General features: G+C 35.9%; 1 protein-coding gene across 2 annotated transcripts; it reads left to right on the top strand.

Annotated features, from left to right (window-relative positions):
* Window positions 1-437: 437 nt before the first annotated feature.
* Window positions 438-16,864, top strand: LOC113778126 (phosphatidylinositol 4-kinase beta 1-like). 2 transcript variants are annotated; one of them, XM_027323405.1, is made up of 17 exons: window positions 438-553; window positions 695-2,538; window positions 4,032-4,223; window positions 4,317-4,365; window positions 5,940-6,072; window positions 6,186-6,663; window positions 7,913-7,993; window positions 8,067-8,189; window positions 10,236-10,305; window positions 10,678-10,775; window positions 10,868-10,972; window positions 13,526-13,579; window positions 14,282-14,425; window positions 14,567-14,620; window positions 14,723-14,797; window positions 15,773-15,856; window positions 15,941-16,864. In XM_027323405.1, exons 2-17 carry the CDS (start codon window positions 922-924, stop codon window positions 16,040-16,042), a joined length of 3,459 nt encoding a protein of 1,152 aa, XP_027179206.1. In that variant the 5' UTR covers window positions 438-553; window positions 695-921; the 3' UTR covers window positions 16,043-16,864. The 2 variants fall into 2 exon arrangements, with proteins under 2 accessions (XP_027179206.1, XP_027179207.1); XM_027323406.1 differs by lacking the exon at window positions 14,567-14,620 and having other exon boundaries at window positions 14,738-14,797.

The following is a 16,864-nucleotide window of genomic DNA, read 5'->3' on the forward strand; positions in this document are numbered from 1 at the left end:
AGAAAAATAATCAGCTGTCCTAATCACACATTCATCTAGAGCAAACTTTTAAGAGTACAACTATCATTTTAGTTTCATAAAACATTTAAAATTATCTAAGAATCCAAATATTTAATAATCTAATTTATATACAAATAGAGATGTCCAAATTTCAATAGTTATTTTAGATATTCATGGCAAGCTAAAGAAAAATTTGAATTCACCATGACTAAAGAATAAAGAAAATTTGAATTTTGAATATTTTCTAACGACCTTATTTACTGCTAACAATAGAAAACATAAAAAAAGGAGAAAAAAAAAGAAAAAACAGAAATTAAAATGATTAAAAAAAAAGAAATAGTAGTAAAATAGTCTTACATCACCACCAACCGATCACGCGCACGTTAGCGGTTAGCCCCACCACAGTATTCCCCATTTCCACTTCAAAATTTCAATTTTTTCTTAACCAAAACGCTGCCGATCACCACCAGCTCAACTCCCCGGTTTCTTCATCTTCTCGCTGCCGACGGGATCAATTCAACTCGCGGAGACTTTGTAAACGACGTCGTCTGCGGTAACTTCCTCATTTCTCTCTCTCTTCTTTCCACTTCCTGTTCCGATCTCTCTCATTTCAAAATTTAGCAAAAAATGGGGTAAATTCAGAATTCGCAAAAAAATCAACTTTTTATTCATCGTCTTTTTTTTTTCCTCTCAGAATCATCTTGACATCATCGGGAGCTGAATTGAATTGAATTGAAAATCTACTGAATTCAGAACCTTAGTGTGTTCAATTTAGTGCAATTGAACTAGCTAGGGTTTTCAAAATTTTTCTGTGAATATATAGGTGTAGGTAGATAGATATACGAATACATTTGAGTTTATATAGATGGAGGAGAGGATAGTGTTGTGAGATTTAGGGTTTGGGTTTTATGAAGATGTAAAATGGCGAAGCTGTTAGGATTAGCGAGAGGATTAATAGGGGAACCAGCCGAGTCACCTCGGGAGATTACTCGAACCATTCCGACCAGTGAGAACATCGGTGAGAGTGGGTGGCTTATCCGATTCTTTGACTCGGCGTTTTTCTGTGAGTGGATTGCTGTCAGCTACCTGTACAAGCATGATCATGCAGGTGTTAGGGATTACTTGTGTAATAGAATGTATACCTTGCCACTTCCGGGTATCGAGAGTTACTTGTTCCAGATATGTTATATGCTCATTTACAAGCCAAGCCCCTCCTTGGATAAGTTTGTGATTGATATTTGCTCTAAATCACTCCAAATTGCTCTTAAAGTGCATTGGTTTTTGATGTCGGAGCTTGAGGACAACGATGATAATGATGGGATTAGTAGGATTCAGGAGAAGTGTCAGATTGCTGCCACTTTGATGGGTGAGTGGCCGCCCTTGATTAGGCCACAAAATGCTGCTTCGTCAAGCCCAATGGGGAAGAATCAAATGCTGAATAGGTTACTTTCTTCAAAACAGAAGCTGCTGTCTCTGACATCATCACCTCCCTCAACACAGTGGTCTATGTCACTTTCGCCTACTTCTGGTAATAATTTACAGCAGGATGATGGTGGTGGAAGTAATCAAAACCTTAATAGCAAGGTGTCATCGCCAGAAGAGAATAAGATCTTTAAGAAGTTTATTCCGGGACCAAAAATGCGGGATGCTCTACTATTCAGGAAGTCAATGGACAAGGATGAGGAAGAGTCAGAGAAAGATGGGTTTTTTAAGAGGTTATTGAGGGATAGTAGGGATGAAGATGTCAGGAAAGTAGTGGGCAAAGATGAAGTGGAGCCTGAGAAGGAAGGGTTTTTTAAAAGGTTGCTTAGAGATAGTAGTAGAGATGATGATTCTAGGAAATCACTTGATAATGATGAGGAACCAGCGAAAAAAGAGGAGGGTTTTTTCAAGAGGTTGCTTGGAGATAATAGGGATGAAGATTCTAGGAAATCTATGGATAAGTCTGACGATGAGTCAGAGAAGGATGGGTTCTTCAGGAGGTTTTTAAAAGACAGTAAGGATGAAGAAGAGGAGCTTACGTCAAGCTCAGATGGGTTCTTTAAGCGGATATTTCGTGACAGTAAAAACGATGCCGAGGAAAAAGCAGGTTCAAAATCTGGGGATGATGATGGTAAAGAAGGATTTTTCCGGAAGCTTTTCAAGGAGAAATTTGAGGAAAAGAAGGATGTTGGTGAAAGAAATGATGATGAAGAAAGAACGCGAAAAAATTCTGAAGATGATGAAAAAGAAGGTTTCTTCAAAAAATTCTTTAAAGAAAGATTTGAGGATAAGAAAGATATGAATGACAGGAGCCAGGAGCATGGGAAGGGGCAAGCAAATGGTGAGGAAGATGAGCATTTGGATTTTTCATTGTTCCGCAGGATATTTCGGGTGCATCCTGAGGATCCTAAGTCTCCTGCAGTACAAGAAAACAGCAATGGCAGCAATTTCCTTGAAAGCAGTCCCGGAACAGAGAAATTTTTTCGAAAACTGTTTAGGGATCGTGATCGCTCTGTCGAAGACTCAGAGCTTTTTGGTTCAAAAAAGAACAAGGAGGTTAGTCCACAACTTTTTTTCCTCCATTTGACTGTTTCTTACTGCTTGTCATTGTAATTTAGTGTCTCCATTGGTGGTGTTATCATCTAGAAATATTGATTGTGACGTTACTTTTTTGGTTTTTAAACAATGTTTGTTTCAGAAAATTCCGTAATGATTCAGAGTTCAACCTGAGATGGTGTTTTGGCCTTTCTTTATGGTATTGTTAAGAGTCAGTCAAAGTCATCAGATGTTCATGTTTTGATATGTTTCTATATGCTTAATTGTGTAATCATCATTTTGAACTTCTGTAACAGATTTTCTGAACTCCTTTGCATAATCCTTTCAAATAAAGGGGATCCTATAGGAACTGAAAGTGAAAAATCTGGCTTTATGCTTTTCTTTGGTGATTGAGATTTGTACCCTTTTGAAAGGCAGAACCTTTTGTTAGGTGGCTAATGCATCAATAATGGTAAAGAACAGATTCTATCATCAGAAATCCTCACTCCAGTTCTTCAAGCAGTATCGTTAGCAGAAGTTGGGACCTCCTCCTTCCCCTGGCTTCTGTTAGGGGGGGATGGGGGTTCAGCTTCATCAGACACACTGTTACTGTGGTTGTATGCCAAATATCTGTTTCTGATGCTAATACTTTAATTATTTATGGATATTCTTTATCACCATTTATCCCTTATATGTAATATAAACATTCTCTAACACAACGAAGCTTATAATACTTCACGGGTGGTCTTTTGAACACAAGTATATTACAGATAGAGACAATAAAAACCTTGGTCATGCTTACATGTCTAGTCTGTCATGCATCTGTGGAGTAAAGATGGATCTTTACTTTGGACCATTTAGTGCTTTTTGACTTTTTGAGTTGTCTTTTAAGGGAAAATTGGTTGTATGCTTTTGGTGGCTGTGGCGATGTATAGTATCTTTCCTCGGAAAAATTATTAATATCTTTGTGGTTAATGGTATCCATTGAAGTGCTGGGGTTGGTTTTGGTCCCTTGTTACACTCTCTCATTTGTTCAATGAGGGAGACTTGTAGGAATTGGGTGACAAATCACAGCAGTTTCATGGTTAACTGACTTCATTGAAATGCAAGGATTCCCTTGGCAGTAGACAATTCATTGTCCAATTCATGAGCTGTGAATGTATGACCATTATGGTTAAAGGCTGATATATAGAAACCATGTTAGTGGCTTGTGATGATTGTATATCATTAGTATGTCCCTGCTCGTCACAAGTGCTTTGCCTTGTCAGGGGGAGGCACATGTACTGCACCTAGCTTCACCTCAGCACATAGGCATGCCTCTAGGTGCCTTTAGACAATATGCTTCTACTCTTTGGAGAAATCTTTTGTACATTTGGCCTTGTTCTTGCAACTTGTAGAAAGTATGAATGCATGTTTGATTAGGAATAGATTTTGGCATTTGCCTCGTTCTATTTCCCCATCTCTTTATTTTTTTATTTTTTTCATGTGGTTCCTAATGCTGTTTCACTTTGCAGAAATGTCCTGCCTCACCAAAGCAGGAGAATGAGAAATTAATTACTAAACCGCCACTTCCAAATAATGCTGCATCACATTTTCGGAAAGGGGGGTATCATGCATCACTTGATTTTGTGCAATCATTATGTGAGACTTCTTTTGCCTTAGTAGATGTATTTCCAATTGAAGATCGTAAAAGTGCTCTTTGCGAGGTTTGTTATCCTTGTGGTTTGCCCAGATTAATTTGTATTCAATTTGTCCAGAAATATATCATAGTTACTGAAATTGTGCTTCTCTGTTTCTAGTCACTTGTGGAGATTAATGCACATATAGCTGCTGCCCAGAGTAGTGGAGGTATGTAAAGTAGTTTGGGTAGTTTACTCATTTCTTTTTCTTCTTTTGAGATGCTTCATAATCATTTCAACTGTGGGTGTCTATTGTAATGGTTTATAAATAACCTAAGGACAAGGCCACTGATGCTCTTTTTTTTCTTCAAAATTCTCTGTGTTTCTCCGTCTTCTCGTGGTATTGCATTGCAAAAAAGTGATTATTTAAATTAGATTTTGATGTCTCAACAGATACTTGTTTGTTTTCTTTCCTAGCTGAAATCTGCTTAAGTATCATACGATTGCTGAATCTTTTGCAGAGTCTCTATGATGGTGAGAGCACAATAACTGTTTCTATTAGTTTATGGTTTCAAAAGAATCTCTCTTGCTATTTGGGTTGGGGTGATTATGATTGGGCTTGCTGTCAATTGCTTGCGATTTTGCGATTCTGAAAAGCAGAATCGGGATTCAAAAGCAGCTGTTTGGATGCTGCTGATTTTCAGCCTTTTTTTTTTTTTGCTTCCAAAAAAGCTAGAAGCAGGTCTTAAAAAGTAATCAAGAACAGAAAAAAGTAGCATTTTTTAAAATCAGAAGCCAAAAGTTGTGCCTCCAAGAAAGCTAAAAGCAGGTTTTTAAAAGAATTTGAGAACAGAAAAAGTAGTATTTTTTAGAATCAAAAGCTAAAATTAGGTGTTCAAAGTCATTTGGGAACAGGTCAATTGTACAATTCGGAGAGGACATTGATTAAACATAATAGGGCTTATTGTTTTATTCTTTTCAGTATGCTCTCTACTGCCAGATTTATTTGGAAATTTTTCTTTCACATTAATAGATGTTCTTGCTGAATATTTAGAATAAAAGCAAATGGCATCTTGGAACAAGTTAAAAGCTTGTGAATTTGCTGATAAAGGGCGATATGATAGAATATAGATAATTTATAATTGTTGGACGCTTTTAAAGTTGTGGTCTGTTTTTTTGTTTACAGTCTCCTGTTTGATGTAAAGGATAAAAATTTGCAGGGTGTCATTTGATATGGTTGTGTACTGCTTTCTACTGTACTTTAGTACTGTACTTTAGTTATGCAAGTATAATTTGCTTGGGAGACCCTTCTAGGTGGATTTTTTTTTTCTTTTGTCTCTATCTTGAGACGTCCATTTATTTTGCTCCTCTGATCTGTATTTATTGTATTATATTCATCTCACTTGGTGAGTTCTCTGCTTAAAATATCAATTTATTAGTAGTGCACCTCCCATTACAATTGATCAGTAGATTACTACTTGAGATGCAATTCTTCCTAGAGCCTGTTGTTACTTGCATATGTTGTGTATGTGGTTGTGTTTTTAGAGGTTCTTGCAGCTTTTATTTCCTTTAAAAGAAGTTCTAGACTATGACTTCTTAATGCTTGGAATTGTTTCCTCCAATTTAATTTTGTTATTCCTCTTGGTTCCTCTTGGCTGTGCCCAAGGGGAGATACGGGAGATTTTTTCCTGAGAAAGATCGGTCATTTTATTTGTTACTATATTTTTTTTTGGAAAGGAGAAATTTTTTGCTTCTTGAGGCATGTTTAATACTTTGACATTAGTGATTTTGCTTGTATCATAGGTATTTGTTTCCCAACGGGAAAGGGAACATATCGTGTAGTTCATATACCTGAAGATGAAGCTGTTCTTTTAAATTCTAGGGAAAAGGCTCCATATTTGATCTGCGTTGAAGTTCTGAAAAGTGAAACTGCAAGGTAATTCATAGAACTGCATTAGCCTTAGAAGCTAGTTTCACTTCTTCCACTAAATATGATGTCAAATGATGTGAACTAATATTTCTATTATATTGAAATTTTTTTTCTAATAGCAACTCAAAGGATGTTTCAAACAGTCAAAAGCTTTCTAAAGGAGGTATACCTTTGGCCAATGGAGATGCATTATTGCCAAAGCCACCACCTTGGGCATATCCTTTATGGACTGGGCCTGATATGTACCATAGTGGTTATGATCGAATGTCTAAGTCTACTTCTCAGGCAATAGATGAGGCAATGACTCAGTTATGGGAGGCCAAAGTAAAATTTGTTCATGTGAATCTTTCTGTGGAGAGTCAATCAAACTCAGAAATTCACTTTTGCCGCGCTGAAATTACTCCTTCAAATGGTGGCCAAAACAAAGAATTTGCAGCTCATGCTTCGCTGCTGAGGGAGGGTTTAGATTTGGAGTGGGTGAAGGTATCGTTGACAGCAGATCCTGGGGTTAGCATGGATGATATAGTTGACCAAGAGCCACCTAGGAGGAGAGAACACCGTCGTGTTCCAAGTACAGTAGCTATAGAAGAAGTGAAGGTACCGTTTGTTCTGGCTGTCTGCTTTTTTGTTTTTAAAAATTTAAATTTGGTGTTTGATTATGGCAAGAGAGTTTACTTCTAATTTTATATTCTTTTGTTTCTTTCAATTTCTCTGTCATTTCTGTACAAATGGGTAGTTCTCTCTACAGTTCATAGCAATTGTAAGATTCTACTGGTGTCAGTTCTCTATCAAGTTTGTGGCATTATTGCTCTTTTTTTTCACATTTATATTTTTTATTTTCATAAAAATAGCTGTATTCTTGCTTTCTCAACATGCTTTATTGACATGTTCTGCTCTCACTGAAATTGATCATTATGTGCACATTTGGGTCAATTTTGGTAAACTTTGGGACTTGCAGAGTGGTGAAGAATACCTTGGAACTCCTATGGTTTTGGAATGATTTTAAGAGCCTATTTAATAATACAAGTTTGATTTTGTTTTGAATGTGGAAGTTATGGCATAGTTGGCTGCTTTTTCATTTAACTTATACTGTCTGGATACAAAGTTTGGATCCCAGAGAGGGCATTGTTGGAACTGTGATCTGTTATTTTGTCATTCCTTTTCCTGGTGGATATCTGTTTTGGTGATGCCAATGAAAAAATGTCTGAACAGTTCTTAAGAGTATGATTATATTTTTGTGCATCATCATGTCAGTTGGAGTCATGTATTTATCCTATGTTATATGGGTCTTGTGCCGTTCTGATAGTATCATCCTACATTGGTGATGAGTTGGTTTTTTTCTGGTGAACTGAAGTTTTGTTATTGGTCAAAGTTTTCAAACACTTTGATCAAGTCAGTTAATTGAGTTGACTGAAAGATTTCAGAATTTTTTTTTGGTTTTTTAAGTTCTAGTATTAAATTTTAATTATATAGGAGGGAAATGAAATGAAAATTGTAAAGCATATGAAGCATATTATAATGACATTTGTTCTAGTGTGGTTGGCTTTTAGGTTAATGGTGTCACATGCTTGAAGATATATGTGATTTAAAGCATATGCATTTGAGTGGTGTTTACTCAGGGTAATTCAGAATTTTTGTTCTATTGTGGTAAATAGTTCAAGTAATGTTCTTTGATGACTTATTTCTTTTGGATTCCCTTTTTTGGCTTCTTGTACAAAGGCTTTTAGTGATCAGAAACAGACGTGCTTTGCTTGATTGGGGACCTGTTACCTTGCATAATTATTTCATCTGTATGATTTTGTCTGACTTGGGATTTCATTGTGTTCATAAATGTACCTTTTCACAGGCAGCTGCATTGAAAGGAGAAGCACCTCCTGGACTCCCTCTTAAAGGAGCTGGTCAGGATTCATCAGATGCAAAATCAGAGGTAGTCTAGCTGAAAGTACTAGTATTGTTAGTGTCCCCTAACATTCACTTATTTTTATCCGGTTACAAAACAGACTGCAAATGGAGGTATTCCAAAGGAAACTGATGCATTGTCAGGTGAACTTTGGGAGGTAAAAAAAGAGAGAATACGCAAAGCCTCAGATTATGGAAAATTACCTGGTTGGGATTTGCGTTCGGTAAGTTTTGAATTTCTTAAGATCTTTTTTTCCCTCTCCTCCGTTGTATTAAATAACTGGTTGTTGCTGACTAAAAATTCCCTCCTTTGCTGTCTCTAGATTTTAACTTCCAGATTTTAATTATGAATTCCTTACCTGTAAAGTATTTTTGGGTTGTATAGTTCTATTGATTGGCTGCTTTGAGAAGTCTAATAACGAAAAAGTCTAATAACTTAAAGAGTCTTGTTAGCTTAGAGTCACATTAGTGTTTGACCTCAATTTACTGGCTTCTCCGCAGCGGAAGGATTCAATGATTTAGAATAGTGGGGGGTGCAGTTTTCTCTGATTCACAGAAACCTTGAAACATGGATTGTTTTCGTGCTATCAAAGAATTAAAGGTTTATGTGCAGACAGATGTTATGCTGTTGACTGATGTTTGGCCATTTATGAAAGGAATTGTGGATTAAATACTGTGTGAAATGTTTGTAATGGAACTGTTAGTTCGGAATGTATTGGGGGTACAGACATCAGATGCATGATGGCTGGCATAAGGGGCTAGTTCATGAATGTGTTAATGCAAAAAACTTGAAGAGTGGATGATGGGTTAACAATGTTCATATGGACTTGATTGCTTATAGAGCTTAGGAAAAACGTTGATGACATGTGCATAAGAAACTTGGGAAGGGAAGCTTTCAAATGAGGCTTCTCCAACCATGATGTACTGGAGCAGTTGGCCAGTTAGCATGCGTGAACTCGTATCTATTTGTGTAAATAGGGTTTTGCATATTGGATGACTTACATCTGAGGTCACTGTTGAGCTTGCTTTGGCCTGACCATGGTGTTTGGTTGGGAGCAAGAAGCCATCAGTGAATGATACATTATCTGGCTTATTGTAGGATGTAGAACTTGGAATTTGACTGGGTTTTTGAAGTATCGTTCTCAATAGTTTGAAATCAGACTCGTCATTAAAAGCTTTAGATCACTGATTATAGCCTAATATTTTCTTTCCTTTTTTTCTGGGTTGGTTTGTGGTGCTTTCAATTGCCTTGTAGCTTCAGCTTTGAGAGCTGATTATATGAAGCAGACTTTGAGGTGCTTTGAAGATAGCTTTTTAACTTTCCAGAGCATATGAAACAGAAACATGCTTTTGTTCTTTTCTTCTGATTCTCAATAATCTGCTTTAAAAGGGAAGAAGCTCTTGGATACAAGCCCATAATCATTTGTGATGATCCCGCACAATAGGGGTTTTTTGTTTTACGCTCCTGCACATGCATGCTTCTGAGATTTCTTAATGCCTTGAATGTATCAGAACATGTTAAGATGAACACAAATTTGGTACCAATTTTACTTGCAACTTCACTTTAACCATGTTTCACTGGAGGGCAAGACATGAAACTGTGGATGATTGGTTGTTATCCTACTATATATAAAACCAGAGGGAGGGATTGGTGTAAACAATATGTATCACTTAATGTATTGCCAAATATACCCTTATTTCTTTAGACAACTACATCATTTTAACTACCTACTTTCCTAAAACTACTTCACATCCTTACAATTGTTGAAATTAAGTGCCATTTCTCCATAACAAACTATCACTTTCCTATAATACTAAAACACTTCTTTGGCACAGTTGAACCTTTTAAACTACTACTTTCTAACAAAAATAATAATTTTAATATCTTTTTATTAGATGCGCGCACATTGGGTGTGCCTTCAAGCACTAGTATTTACTATGTCTTTTGGGTTTTATTCTTCAAAACCATTCTGGACAAGTGAATTAATTGTGAGTAGTAGTAGTATTTTCAAGTTCTTGCTGCAAAATTACATGCCAGCGTCTGGCATGTTTCTGGGAATATACTGGCATTTTTATTCTTATAAACTTCAAATTTCTTTTATTCTGTTCCTTCTTCTCTTTTATGTGTTTATTCACGTGAGTTGTTCGCCTTCCTGGGTCATTTGGCTTCTTAGAAGCTTGGTCTGTCTTCATATGCTACTTAGTGTCTTGGATTGCACCACCATCATTTGTTTGATCTGGCTTCTAAAGAATTTTCTACTTTGGGGCAGATAGTAGTAAAGAGCGGTGATGATTGTAGACAAGAGCATCTGGCTGTACAGCTTATCTCCCACTTTTATGGTGAGTACTTGTTTGCTCTTAGATTTTTCTTTTCCATTTTCTTGGCTACGTTTGATTTTCTTGTTTATTTATATCTGATATTCCAATTCGCATATTTGTTCTCACTTTCAACACTGTGCACTTGTATATCATTGAGTGAAAGTTTATTCATCGGGCATCAAAGGAAGGTGAAAATCTAGTAATACAAAACCAACTTTGTTCTGGTTTATATTTTGTTCTTCTTGGGGCGCTCTTTTCCTAATTTAACAAGTTATGGATCTTTTTATCCTGGGCTGTGGTGGTGGGGTTTGCCTACATATGTTCAGTTCAAATTCTGGCTCATCACATACTTCAGATGTGGTTATGATCTTTTACTTGACCTCAAAATGGCAGATATATTCCAGGAAGCTGGCCTTCCTCTCTGGTTGCGTCCGTATGAAGTTTTGGTTACGTCCTCTTATTCAGCACTAATCGAAACTTTAACCGACACAGTATGTTCGTGATTTTAGTTGCTCATTCTCCTATAACATAATCTTGTTTATTTAATGTGCTCAATCTTGTTGTTTGATTGTTATTTCTGCAGGCTTCAATTCACTCAATTAAAAGTAGGTATTCCAATATTAGCAGTTTGCGGGATTTTTTTGTTGCCAAGTATCAAGAAAATTCTCCAAGTTTTAAGCTTGCACAGGTGATTTACTCTTAAAGACAAGGAATTTTCTGTATGATTGTGGTTTGTTTGTGTTTCATACTCTTGCTTTTTCTGTGATCTCTCTGTTTTCCTTTACTTGTACCATTTTTCTGATCTTTCGTCTTGCTTTTGGGTCGTATTTATTGTTGTCCTTAGATTTTCCTTGCTTATGGCGGCAGTATTTGAGACAGTTTGTTCATTTTGAAGTTGTTCCTACTTCTATTAGAGAGTTGTTTAGGGACTGTAGTGCACTTTTGCTTTGTAGTTGCAATATGTTGTCATTAAATGGTTGGGCCAGGCATTGTATTTTTCACTGCATTTGGTATCTGAAAGCAGTTGAAAATCTGTCATTTTTTTTGAGTAATATCTTCAGGCTTAGAAAAATAAAAGACGGGAGTTACTGAACTGTAGCAACTTGATGATATTGGCTGTCTATATTTCTACGTGAATAATCAAAAAATGCAACTAAACCAAAGCTAAAGGCTCTTCATGATTTTGGCTTTTGTTTTGACAAACTTGACTATGTTGGCTGTCTATATTTTTACATGAATAATTGAAAAATGCAACTAAACTAAAGGCAGAGGCATGTTGTGGTTTTGGTTTTTCTGTGGAAAAATTTTAAAAAATAAGACCAATTATGCATATGATTATTATTTTTAGTTTTCATACCATAGATAAGTAACAGGTGTAATAGAAATATTCAAGGAGGGACTAACTTCTGTCATGACCATCCTGAATTCAGGCTTTTCAGGCATCCATAACCTATTGCTAGATAACCATCTTAATTATTTCATACTAATAATGGTAAAAAAGTATACTATATGGTGAAGATGTCTAATACCTAGCTTGAAATGCTTAAACTTATTTATATGGCAATATGTGGTTGGGTACCTGAAACGCCTCAAATCTAAATGGTCTTGATAAACTTTGAAATGAAGTTAAAACAAAATCAATTAGCCTTATTATGCATGTGAATGTTGAATGGTTATTATTTTATTGGATATGCTTATTCAAAGTTTGCACTTGATTTTGGATTGCTTTACTTGAGAGTTGAGAGGCTATTAATGAGATTTTTAACTTGTTGAACAAAATGAATTTTACATAAAGGCGCACAATCAAGTGACTACCCAACTAACAAGAAAGAAAACAAACCAAAATTGGAAAGCGTAAATGAACCAACCCAGAAGGCTGGAATAATTTCGTTGGTAGGAAAATAAATCCTGTTCTCTCAACTAATTAAACTTTCTCTTTTGTTAATTAACACAATCAAATTATATAAATAAAAATGGAACTAAAAGGAAGACAGCATCATATTTTTTGTTTGTGTTTCAACTTTTGTTGAGAAAAATTTTAAGAAGTGGTTCAATAGAAAGTGAACTTGGCAACCTGATCCATTAATTGTTTTGCAATGTAAATTGGATTGGATGTGACACCAAGGATGTGTAATTTCACTAATTGATCCTTATTTCCTTTTACCATTGACATTTGTATTACCTAATTACATAGAGAAGTAATGGGGTTGAGGCTTGGTTGGATTCTGAGGTAGGGTTGTGTACTTTGTGGCCCTTCTGAAAGCCAGGTGACTGGGTAATCAGATACTAAGTTTTCTCTTATATGCCTTGGCTAAGCAAACTTTATGGTTATCTGCAATCATGTACTGTCCAATAATTTCAATTAAGAGGTCCATCCATCACAATGATTGGGAAAATAATTGTCTTGCATATCAGAAATAATGTGTGAAAATTAAAAACACGAGACCAATCTTTGGGAAGAAAAATAATTATGCAAAAAATCCAGAATGGAACAAGTAAATGGGGATATCTAGTTACGTCTTTCTTCTCACTCATGCTTTTCCATTTATAAGACCTGACTTTTATTCTGTCAAAAATGTTTAGATGGCGTATTTGGATTGGCATTTTTTCCATGAATACCTAGAGCTTTTTTGGGGAGAGTAAAAGAGACTGTTAAAGTATTGAATCCTTTGTTTTAAATGACAGATGATTGATGTGGGTTCTTAGAAGAAAATTTGTGGGGAAAGTTGCATGGGAACGTTAGACAATGAACCTAATTTGACGTTGGATTAGATCCTTCTGTGTCTCATAAGAATAAAGTTTATGATATTGTCTTTGATGTGTCTTCAAATCATTGGCACGAATAGCATTTCTCGCTTAATAGTTGTTAATACTAGCGAGAGAGAGACTGTTGGAGGGAGATCTTTCATTTTGTTCAAGATCTACCATGAGTGCGAAAAGAATGATAAGAAAGTGCATTGGGTGTGAGTCTGGGGTCCCAGTTATTGACAGGCAGCAGTGTGGAATAATATTACTGGGTTAATATACTCAGCTTCAGGTTGGTAGGATAAGGTCTTACGGGCTTTTTTTAACCTTTAGCCCACACCTTTTGTAAATTTTGGGAACTGTGAAGTCAGCAACTTTTGCTCCTAATGTCATTTGCTATCCTTTTTGTTGAATGCTTGCGTGTTGTTGGATTAAAATTGAGCCAAACGTTTTATTAGACTAAATTTTGTAATTGGTTTGTGCATTTGAATCGCAGAGAAATTTTGTTGAAAGCATGGCGGGATACTCCCTTGTTTGCTACCTTTTACAGGTACATCCCCTCCCCTCTTTGTATGTGTGTGTGTGTTTTGTGTTTTTTCTTGAATGTGCCTAGAAAATTAAGAAGTATGTTAAAAGATTGGCTGCTTGATATTGAGGTTCGTACATTCTCTTAGCTGTATTGTTTTTCTTAGTTCTTCTCTTATTCCAAGAATTAATAAGTTAGTGATCTTAGCTTACGATATTTTGATATATGTGTCAAATTCTCTCAGAATGAGGCACACAAAATATTGTTTGCTGTCAGGGGTGGTTGTTTGGATTTGATTTTGATCCAAATCGTATTTTATTTATGCATTATGTGAAAGTGTACGAGCAATACTATGTTGATTGTCATCTAGCCATTCATTAGGAAATTGCTTTCATCCTTCAAGCATAGAGACCTGCATTTTTTGTGATGGATACTGCCTTTCTGTTAAATTGTAATTTAAGGACAAAAAAAGGTAGGATTTCATGGAGACCCAGATGGCGCAGGTGAGGTTGTTTATGTGTAGACTGCAAAACGACTGAAACTTTGGGGTTTCAGGCAGTGATAAAGTAGACAGAATATGATGGGAAGAGCTGGAAATAAGAATGACCTGAGAGTGAAATTACTCACTTATTTCATCAAAGTTCTTTACGCCCTCTGCCACAATCATTTTTCCTCTTTGACAGATGTGAGTGTATCAGACATCTTACATTAGCATTCAACATGCAGATCAAGGATCGGCATAATGGGAACCTCTTGTTGGATGAAGAAGGTCATATCATACATATTGATTTTGGCTTCATGCTCTCTAATTCACCTGGTGGTGTTAATTTTGAAAGTGCACCTTTCAAATTAACTCGTGAACTTCTTGAGGTAAGTATCTTAGACATATGTAACTGTATATTTTACTTGTTATCTGTTTGACCAAAAATTTCATATTTTAGATTTCTTGTTTCTATTAAAGTGTTCTTTTTGGGTCCTGAATAAGTTCATTAGTTTATTGGCCTATGGTAGGTCATGGATTCTGATGCTGAGGGAGTTTCAAGTGAATTTTTTGATTATTTTAAGGTAGAATTTATTGCTGCACTGCTTTCTTCCTCTTTTGCAGCCCTTGCAAGAACTCTAGGCATATATTTGGAGCTTGATTTGATTTTTGTCCTGTGTATTCAGGTCTTATGTATTCAGGGGTTCCTGACATGCCGTAAGCATGCAGAGCGGATAATTCTTCTTGTTGAGATGGTGCAGGTAAAATCTTCGATAAACTTTCTCCATTGTTGCTTGTTTTACTGCACTTTCTGGATGTAAAACTTTACCGGTTTGGTATACTGGTATGAGTAAAGTTTTTTTTTTCCTAGTGTTAAAGAGCTGTTACGTTGTGCAACATATCACATGTGGTTCTTTGTCTTTTCAGTGTGAAATTGACTTAGGAGATCTAGAGTATTTAGAATGATAAAGGGACCTGAGGATGTTGATTCCTTGATATCCAAGTCTATGGAAGTGTTTGTTTTGTGTTTTTGTTAAAATAAAACATGGGCATATGTGCTTAAAATCAAGGTTGATTGAATAATTTGCTAGATCAATTACAGATTGGAAACTGTAGTAGACAAAACAATAAGTGGTCCTTGAGTTGTAAGGTTCATTTCTTTCATTTATGATCATTTTCATCTAGATGTATCTGATATTGGAAAGAAAAAAACAAATGTTACTGTCCTTCTAAAAGTAATTTGTACATTCTATGATGATCATATTTGGGGGAAAAGTGTCAAGCATGGTCCCCACATTAGAAATGCTTAACATACTAAACTTCTAAAGTTTAGTTAGAACCTGTTATAGAATAAAACACTTAAACCTGATTATCTAATTTCAAGGATTTAAGTGCATTTGGGATTATGACTTGAATGCATCTTTGAAAAAGAATTCTGCTTGATAATGGAGTAGACAGAGATGTTCAATTATGAATTATATACTTTCTGTACTAGTCAGATTGAATCCATAACTTGCTGTAATACTAATCATTGCTAGAACCTTTTGGAAGACATTACACTTTCATCTTCGCTGATTTTATTCCTTGTTAATCTGAGGATGCATGAAAAGTGAGAATTTGTTTATTATAAGTTCTATAGCTTTGTTGCTAGTTGAGTAACAGACATACAAACCTTCAACCTCTATTAAATCAACTTACCCAGTTATTTTATCTAATTGAAATACTCTCTGCATCAGGATTCCGGTTTCCCCTGTTTCAAGGGTGGTCCACGTGCAATTCAGAATCTGAGGAAACGCTTTCACCTTAGTTTGACTGAAGAGGTTTGATACTCTATGATGCTTTTAATATTTCTCTAAAGTTCTTGCATTTCCTTTTTTATGATACAAGTTGTTGTTGTCTAGCAGCAATGTGTGTCCTTGGTGCTTTCTCTAATTAGCAGCAGCTTGGATGCATGGCGGACACGTCAATATGATTATTACCAAAAGGTTTTGAATGGGATATTATGAGCTTGAGTTCTGTTAGAGATTGAATTCATGAAAATTGACTCAAAGTGAAAGCATATGAAAGCTTCCTTATATTGAGGGCGATGCAGGAGGACTGGTTCATTTGTTGGATTCATTTCAAACATCTTTCTGGGGTTCCATAAAGGATCAGTGGTAAAATTTTGCAGTATGTTGTATCAATATGAGGATATTGTAATTATGTACGGCATATGTTACTTTTGGATGTCAATCATGTAACACTGGAGGTGGTCGATTTTGTTTCCCTCCATTGCTTATTTTCATTGGTGAGAAGAAATCTGATGGCTGGTGGGAATGCCTCCTGACTGACGAAGATAGTTTATTCTTTGGACCCATCTTTGACAGCACATACTGTACAGAAAGGCTTGCCGATGGAAGAGGCTCAAGGGTCTGCTGTCAGGATCGTGATCTTGTAATCATTGGTTCATGACTGACTGCAGGTTCTGAAGCGACAAATGGCTGCGTTTGTACGTGTGCTTATATTCCTCAAATGAGACCATGTTGGTGTAAGAATGCATTCTGCTGCTTATTCTTGCCTCATCTATTTTCCATCCATCTTCAAGCTAGACTTTTCTGCTACCTCCAAGGAAAATGTTCAGAGCAATGATTTGTTGTTTTGTGTATAAGAATTTTGTCGATTACAGCATCTGTAGTGCCATTTTTTTTTTTTTAGTGATTTTATATGATTGTTGAAATGTGGCTTAAGTTGAGGATGTATAAAATGCCAAACTCAGCTAATGTGCTACATTTGAAATTTCCAAATTACACCTTTGAGTGCAAATGGAGTTTGAGAGTTATTAAAACGCT

The sequence above is a fragment of the Coffea eugenioides genome, chromosome 7, assembly GCF_003713205.1.
Source record: "Coffea eugenioides isolate CCC68of chromosome 7, Ceug_1.0, whole genome shotgun sequence".
NCBI lineage: Eukaryota > Viridiplantae > Streptophyta > Magnoliopsida > Gentianales > Rubiaceae > Coffea > Coffea eugenioides.